General features: G+C 36.4%; 1 protein-coding gene across 1 annotated transcript; it reads right to left on the bottom strand.

Moving 5' to 3' along the window:
• Positions 1–4,510: 4,510 nt before the first annotated feature.
• LOC149264596 (uncharacterized) lies at positions 4,511–4,948 on the bottom strand. The gene has a single exon (XM_089399725.1). The coding sequence runs from the start codon at positions 4,946–4,948 to the stop codon at positions 4,511–4,513; it is 438 nt and encodes a 145-aa protein (XP_089255851.1).
• Between the last annotated feature and the right edge of the window lie 4,581 nt (positions 4,949–9,529).

Raw genomic sequence — 9,529 nt, 5'->3', positions numbered from 1 at the left:
TTTTTCCATTAAATATGTAATTCTGATAAAATCCCTTATTTTCCGCAATGCAATCAGTTGAGGATGACTTTATCACAAGTAGCAATGCTTAGCAATGCTTACCTCTCACGGATGTATATACGGTCAAACCGGTTACCCTTTTCTGCAGCGAGCCCCAGGCTATCCGTCGCGCGTTCCAACAACTTTATACGGTGGTGTAATTACGCCCTCCAAACTGGTAAGGAAAAGGCAACCATTAACAAAAATTAATGAAAAGCTAGGGCTGAATAGTGTATAACAGAACAGTGTATACTCATAGGCATTATACAATGTAAGTTGTATACCAGAATTTTTTCAGGTGGTAAATGTTTTATAGTCTCAATTATCTATCTAGCTAGCTGTACAGAATTCATTCATATTTCTCTCTCACCATCACAATTATCTTGCTGTACAGAACTCACTCATATTTCTCTCTCAGCATCACAATTATCTATCTCGCTGTACAGAATTCATTCATATTTCTCTCTCAGCGTCACAATTATCTATCTAGCTAGTTATACAGAATTCATTCATATTTCTCTCTCAGCATCACAATTATCTATCTCGCTGTACAGAATTCATTCATATTTCTCTCTCAGCGTCACAATTATCTATCTAGCTGTACAGAATTCATATCTCTCTTTCAGCATCACATATAGATATATCTCTCTTGCATGTTTTTGATGAGTATTTTATAATATATCACGATTGAGCATGATGAAAAACAATATCTCAAGCCGGGAAAATGGAAAGGCTACCCGTACGTCCACTCAGCAGTTTGCATGCACATATATCCATCTGTAAGGATCAGGGCAAGGAAATGAGACCGAACCAATCCAAGTCATCATACAACTCATTGGGCATATTCATCAAATTAGACAGGGAGTTTGACAATTTTAGAATAATGTATTTCCACCCATATCCAATAAATTATGTTTTCTGGAGATGACATGACAGACAGTTTTCTGGAGATGTATTGGAATCAACTCCTCTTCATCACACATGCGTTTCTTTCTTTCTGATAAAAAAAATCTCAACATTCTCTTCATCACACATGCATTTCTTTCTTCCTAATAAAAATAAAATCCCCTGTTCTCCAGAGTGACTTTATAACACCCAACGAAATTTACATCGTCAGTCAAGAATATGAAAATGCTTACCTCCCAGGGATGAATCACATTGATAGATAGATATCACATATGTGCAAGGCTTACGGCGTTGCTCAATCCCTTTTTCCCTGCCCCTACCCTTAGATTCAAGGAATAATGGCCGCTGCATTGGGAGACGATGTGTGAAAAAATGATCGGATCGGGCAACCGACCATAAGTTCACTTCTCGATACCGGCCTCTCACTATGCACCGTACCCGGCCATATTCAACAGTTAACTCCATCTTCACAAAAATGCTCCCAGTGCCTTCGACGCCGGCCATATTCAACAGTGATATTATTGGCAGGTTCGGTTTCCCTTGCTTTCTGTGCAACGAGGGATCTATGGTGGCGCCTCAACATGGGTTCAACATGGGTGCAGAGGATCTGATTTAAAAAACCACCTCAGCCTGGATTCATAGGATTTAACTTAAAAACTAAGAAACCGCGATGATCTAATTGAAAAAAACCAAGAAAGCGCCTCAGCATGGATTCAGAGTATTAAATTTTAAAAAACCAAGAAATCGTCTAACCATGGAACGGGTCTCATTAAAAAAAACCCAAGAAATCGTCTAGGATCTAATTAAAAAAACCAAGAAAGCGCCTCAACATGGATTCATTAAAAAAACCAAGAAGGATTTCATTTTAAAAACCAAGAAATCGTCTAACCTTGGAGAGGATCTAATTAAAATAACCAAGAAAGCACCTCACCATGGATTCAGAGGATTTAATTTTAAAAACCAAGAAATCGTCTAACCATGGATGCAAAGGATCTAATTAAAAAACCCAAGAAAGCGCCTCAGCATGGATTCAGAGTATTAAATTTAAAAAACCAAGAAATCGTCTAACCATGGAGAGGGTCTAATTAAAAAAACCAAGAAATCGTCTAACCATGGATGCACAGGGTGTAACTAGCATTTGCACCAGATGTTGCAAAGAAAACGCCGTAAGGCATAAAGTGCGGAAATCCATTATCCATGTAGTGTGTGCATTATTCAACAAGGTGGATCTCTTTAAATTTGTTGCAAACATTTGTGTTATTGCATTGCTAATTTATTTAGAATCTACTACTACCTCCTCTTCTTGGAATATTAAATTTCTTATCACCCCATGATAACAATCCCTCTAATTATTGGAATAACAATTTTTTCCACTTTAGTGGGTTTACCGTCAACCTAAAGAAACATGAATTTGAGTCACTCAACTAAAAAGAAATTGCTAAATTGCTATTTATCATGTTTTGAGTAAAAACAATTAATAACTCATATTTACAACCCTTGAAATATTTACAACCTTTTAAGTCTTGTATTTATAACTCATATTTATAACCCTTTAAAATGAAACTAACTATCTATATTTTTATTAATAATAAAAAGAATCTTCTTTATAAAACTGACACTCACATGCTACTCCTATTGAAAAGGAATCAATACTCTTTGATAAGCAATATTCTTTGATAAGCAGGGAAAGCATTATACTTGACCTCAGGGAACTCAGCGGGCAAAATTATCAATAACTAGTTAATATTGATTTGCATCAATTTCTTTTGGTCCAACCAGCAATTAAAATCCATCCCCTGCCACTGCAACAATAATACACCATATATCACCTTCCCATTAAAACTGAGAATGAGCTGCAAATAACTGTGAGAACGCGGATGCCTCATAAGCATGGAGTTAAGTTTGATCCCTGAGCTTTGCTACAATCCTCAACTGTAGAAATATTGAAATTTTTAAGAAGACTCTGGCCATTTCATAAGCAGCTGACTTGACAACAGAGTTTGTCTGTTGTTGAGTCCCAATCATAGAGATGTCTATATGAGTTATGTCAATGTGTAAGTAGAGCTGTTGAATATGGAATGTCGGTGTAAGTCCTCATCTCTGTCCAACTTATGTCAAAGCAAGGATGCTACATAGGAAGAAAGAATTGGTTAATCGGTTGTGGATGATGGCATTTTTCCTAGAAAATGCAATATCTCCTTCATTGATTTCAAAACTCCATTGCTTCACTTGCACCTATCTTCTCAGGCTTTCATATTGATAAAAACAATGTAGAAAATTTTGGTTGAGTTAGTTTCAAACCATAAAATCTACCCCAACTTCATCTAATGGGCTTGTAATATAGTCTTCTTTCCCGCATTTTCTTGATTATAAAATAATGTCAAAGTAAAACAAGAGTTAGAAATATTTTTCAACAATAGTCACTTGCATCAGATGATTATTATCTCACTTGGTTTTCATCCTTATGGCTTAATATGGACGGACCATTTTCTGCAAGATTAGGAAAGCCTATTATGTCTTTCAAAGATCGATTTGATTAATGGACATAAGTTAAAAATGCAGTGATCATCCTGTAAACAAATATATATACTCTATATATATCAAAGCAGCAGACTGAAGGCACTGAATTTGCCCATTTCAGACTCATATATGATATATCTATTCAAATGTTTACATAAACCAATATTTCATCCACAGTGGCTAAGAGTAGTATATATCAAAGACTGGAGGCACTGAAATTGCCCAATTCACTCATATATCTACTCAAATTTCTACACAAACCAATATTTCATTCACAGTGGCTAAGAGTATATATCAAAGTAGCAGACTGAAGGCACTGAACTTGCCATTTGAGACTTATATATCTATTCAATTTTTAAACAAACCAATGTGTGATCCACAGTGGCTAAGAGTATCTATCAAAGTAGCAGACTGAAGGCACTGAACATGCCCATTACAAAATTCAGACTCATATCTACTCAAACATTTTACACAAACCAATGTTCATCCACATAGGCTAAGAATATATATCGAAGTAGCAGATTGAAGGCACTGAACTTGCCCTTTTCAGATTCATATATCTATTCAAACTTTTACATAAACCAGTCTTTCATCCACAGTGGCTTGTGATTTTCAAAATTTTTATGTATGCCATAATAAGCACTTCACGAATCAACTAGGAATTGAAGGCACTTGCACAAAGAATATAATAACATAAAACCAACGTATTCTTGCACAATAATATTATTGATGATAACACTATGAATAAATTGTTATTGCTTTGTTGTAAGCCAGAGCAGGATCTTGATCTTCCTTGGCACAGATATTACTATCAGATGGACTGAGATGAATTTTTGCAGCCCCATTCTTCAATCCAACTTTATTCCTTTTCAATTTTGGGGCCATGAGAATCTGATAGCAGCCAACAAGTTTCTTCTTCTCCTTCTCAACCATCTCACCACCATCTTTCTGCTTTTCTTGATCTTTTCCCTGTTCCTTGCATGCACTACTGTTGAAGTATTGACAGCGGGATTGCTGTTCTTGGGCATCAACAACATTATTAGGTTTAATGGACAGTAATTTTCTCACAAATGAAGGCCTGGGTTTGACAGGATTCCCCATCAAATCTTTGAAACCCACAACCCCCAGTTGCAGGGATGAATCTGTTCATTCTGTGAAGATCTACTCCATCAAGAATCATGGTGCCAAGGTTGAGAATGCCTTGTGGGTGACCAGAAGGATGACGTACCTGCAGTGCCAAGAAACTCATCCCACTGAAATCTGTGCTCCCGTAGCCCTTGAGGAGAGTGGAAAGCAAGACCCTCACAGTGCCTAGCAGGGTATCCCTGAGGCAACCCACGCAGTATATCTCCATCATCACAGCAGAGGTTTCACAGTGGAGCAAACTCTCTTCCACTCTGAATATGGCCTTGTCGTTCCAAGTAGGGTTTGCGCCCCCTGTTCTGTCAATTGCGTCGTCAATTTTTTCTCGAAATTGATCCATACAACACAGTAGGTCTACATCATGCCAACAAGATGCATCTCCTTCAGATCTTGAGCTAAGATGATGTTAAGCTCCAGCTGTGTGTAAGCTTCCCCCATGATGTAGAGTGAATTTACTGCACAAGGAAACGCAATATTCAGAGACCACCCTGATTGAAATTACAGGAGAAGAAACGCCATGAATGAAATCTTTTGAAATCTAAACATTGTATAGAACTGACTTATAAGACAAAACACATCATAGACTCTCTAGCTCATGATGATGAAAGTAGATGGAAATCAGTGCAGAAGGCCACCCCAAATGGTCATGATCGAAGCCAAGAAGCAGAAAAACCCATTCATAGATACAACAATAATGGAACAAGCAAAAACAAATTTGTACCAAATCCATTTGTTGTTTCATTTTAGAATTTTATTGTTGTGATTTCCATTTCAAAACTCCATTACTTCACATGCACCTATAGTCTCAGGCTCTCATATTCATAAAAACAATGTACAAAATTAATATTAATAATAATAACACGACCCTGAGAGATGTCCCCTTGTGCGTTGCTGCTATATTCATTGGCATTTGGTATGGTGCATTAGTTATTTTGGAGTGAAAGGCATAATTGTTTAACATTTGTTTGAAATTGGAGCCTAAATTTCAAAACAAATTGCGTGAACAACACATTTAAACTTCAATTTGAATTGAGAACTGGAGAGAATGGGAAATAATTCACAGCAATGGCATGCAAGATGATGCCATATGTGGTCTGACTTAAATTCAAATATAATAGATAATGTTGTTTTGGAGACCAACACACCTATTCCGTATGATCTTGTTAATGATTTGAAAATTTATGAATATGGTGAGCCTGGTCATTTTGTACGAGAATGGAGGGTTAGGAAGTGGTCGCCATCGGGGTCTCAGTCCTCGATACAGGTGTAGTTCAAGTTATGGTCGTCGTTCTCTAAGACGTTGATGTTTCAAACCTATATGGGGACGAAGTATTAGCACGTCACCTCCACCTCGTCATGATCATCAAGTTCAACCTTGCGATCATGTCTTCTGCTTCTAGTGTGTTCACAGAGTCATATTGTTCACTCTGTAGGAGTCCATACAATCATTTTCCAAGAGTGTGAATTTATTGACTTTATTCTCTTGAAAGAATTTCTTAAGGATTATAGACAAAAAGAAGAACACATACTAGAAGAAGAGTGAAAAATGAAGATATTCTCTCCCGAACTTGATGATCCTGAAACTGCTAAAATCATGTATGGTTCAAAGTTGAATGGCTCAGAAACTGCTACAAATTTTAGGGAATATTTACAAGAAAAATCACTTTTAGAATTGAGCACTACAACAAAAAGCACGGATAGTATTTACTCATCGGTGCTATTAGGAAGGGAACTGAGTCAATGCATAAATCTTCCTGTCATCAAAGTGAATCAGTTGATGTTGAAACATAAGTGATCGTTAACATTCTTAAAGGAAATGATGGTCCAGGAGGTGTGTCTTCCAATACAATAAAAGATCATCCAAATACACCAAGTCTTATTTCATGTAATAAAGTTACAGTGGATGATGTTTTGTATTGTTGCTACAAAAGGTTACTGTATCATCTTATGGTCCTGAATTATGGTCATGTGGTACTTCAATCATGCATTAATATCACTGAAGAGAGAACTCTTAACTGCCAAGTTTTTCAATGGATACACCCTGGAGATTGACCATCTGTTTGTTTAAAGTTGGACCATATCTTGGAGAAAATATGTCCTATAGAATATGCTGAAAGGAAAAAGCCAGTTCTTGTCCAAGAAGAAAAACACCAACACCAACAAATAGAGGGGGATACGACAGATGCCCTTGTGGGATAGGATGTTTTCGCCTTTGATATCAGTAACCAGAAGGCCTCTTGCTGCATCAATTTTAGTATAATTCTTATGGACATGCTAGCGATTTTGTACGTTTCTTGAATCAATCCCTTGATGTAAATGAAATACTCAATTCTCCTAAACACCGCCTTGACTTAATGAATATGGCTGTGGCTGGTCAGAACTCCGGATCCTGAAACTGGCATTGATAATGACAAATTTCTCTAATCAATTCTGAAGTATACAGGCTATTGATCTTGTCATACCTAATAATCCTAAGGAGAGCTCAGAGATCATAGAACAACCGTTTAAAGCCCTGAAACAATTTGTAAACTCAACCATCGGAAAAGAGTAACGATATGTTCCTCCTAATTAGACAGGATCTGAACTGCTGATAACAGAAGGAAAGAAATAGTAATTCCTTTTCACATTATCATAAGACGATATAAATGTCATAAAAATAGAGTACATACACCTTATCATTATCTGCACAAGGCTACGCATGCAGGGAAGAAAGACATGAAGAGTCTCTGCAAAGAGTCTCATCGCTAGCAGAAGAGTCTCATCGCCAGCAGGCAGTCTCTGCGAAGAGTTTCATCGCCAACAGAAGAGTCTCATCGCCAGCAGAGCAGGCCTGGCCTTTCATGGCCCATTACCATGGGAAAAAAACTATTTTTCTATGAAAAAACAGATTAAACGAACGACAGAAAACACCCCAATCATCCAACGCACAAAATCAATGGCTCAGTATCGCACACGTCACATTTTAGGGATGTCTTTCTTAGAAGGAACACCTTACGGCGTAAAAATGAAAGAAGAATCATATCATTATTATTTCTTTTAAAAGAAAATTAGGATTTCCTCTCCTCGAGAAATTAGCGACGCATTGATTACGCCAAGTTTTAAACACTTCTAAACATCAAGAATCCTGCATGTAGATAAGCAATGCCATTTTTTAACGAGTTGAATTTAATTAGAATGTCGGTTTAAGAATATTTTAATATTTAATGTTTATTGAACTTAATTAAATTGCTGGTTTAAAACTATATTTTGTTGATTTAAAAATAAAAAGTGAATTGCTTGACCTGCCTTTTGTCATTTAGGATATTAAAATCTAAAATATTATTGAAATTAGAAATCTATCAATTAAAAATATTAGTGTATTACTTGACCTGCTTTTGTCATTCTGCCTTGTCACTACGACTCTGTATATTAAAATCCAGAATATTCTTGAAATCCACTAAAATCCCTTCGAATAAAGCCATTGGCAATATCAAATTTTTTAAAATTATAGAATACCTGAAGTCACCGAAAAAGGAACTCAAACTCTTGAGGCACAGCCTCCAATTTCTCAGCTTTCAAAGCATGTTAGGGTTGTGCGCACTCCTGGATGTAAACACCTGTAGCCCTATATAAATAACAAATCACAAATGCAAACACATGTGAAGACAGTAGAAAGAAGCAACTTCTATATATATATGCAATACAATGATGTGTTTAACACAGAGTGAGAGTTTAGGAAATTTATTTAAAATACATATGGAACCTGCAATATCTAAAATGAATTCAAATACTATTTTCTGCAAACCCAACATTCGCGTATTCTGATCTTAGAAAGTGGCCTTGTTCAGCGCCGTAAACGTGATGGAGGACGACTGGTCTATGCTATACGAATCGTATTGCAGGAAGAAGTGCGCCACAAACAACCGCACCACCATCACAACAATGTCTTTTCCCCCACACTGCTTGTTATCAGCAGACGTTTCATCCATTTCGTGGCCGTTGGACCAGAGAACGTACTTGAGCATCTTCTCCCCTTCCGAACCCATGAACCGACGGGGCACAAACTCATCCACTCTATCGAACAGCTTTGGATCCTTGGTCGCAAAAGACATGAAGAGTCTCTGCGAAGAGTCGCATCGCCAGCAGAAGAGTCTCATCGCCAGCAGGCAGTCTCTGCGAAGAGTTTCATTGCCGGAAGAGTCTCATCACCAGCAGAGTAGGCCTGGCCTTTCATGGCCCATTACCATGAGAAAAAAACTATTTTTCTATGAAAAAACAGATTAAACGAACGACAGAAAACACCCCAATCATCTAACACACAAAATCAATGGCTCAGGATTGCACACGTCACATTTTAGGGATGTATTTCTCAGAGGGAACGCCTTACGGCGTAAATATGGTTTTCTAAAAACTTTTTAATATTATTAATTTTTTAAAGTAAAAATAATTATAAAAATATTAATGTAATCTATTTATATTATGTATTGAAATATATATACTTATATTATGTATTAAAATATATATGCATGTGGTTGATAGTGTCTTTTGGATAACGGGTTAATCACTGTGTCAAAAAAGACTTGCTAATAATGAGGGCAGGGGGTGGTTTATATTGGAATTGGAGTTTATAAATCATTATTTCTCAAAAAATAATATAATGTAGAGGGCGTAGATTCCATAAAATGATTCTCAATTTAATACACATTTTAATAAATGAAATAATTTTTTTTCCTGACAATTTAATTGATGAAAAAAATAAAATTCTCTATCCCTTTTTCAGTTTCAAGATCTATTATAGATATTAGCATCCAATTGATATTTTACTAAATATTTAACTCTTCCAGTTCGGTCTGTGTCTTCCATTACTCAATTCACCATTTCAAACTATTCTCATCTTTGTTGTTCTTTAAAATCTACCTGCCAGGTGACATTATATCCAAAA

Source organism: Pinus tabuliformis, chromosome 6, assembly GCF_031772625.1.
Source record: "Pinus tabuliformis cultivar Carrire ecotype Pingquan chromosome 6, CPIR1, whole genome shotgun sequence".
NCBI lineage: Eukaryota > Viridiplantae > Streptophyta > Pinopsida > Pinales > Pinaceae > Pinus > Pinus tabuliformis.
The sequence above is the reverse complement of the archived record's forward strand: the minus strand, read 5'-3'. Positions and strand labels throughout refer to the sequence as shown.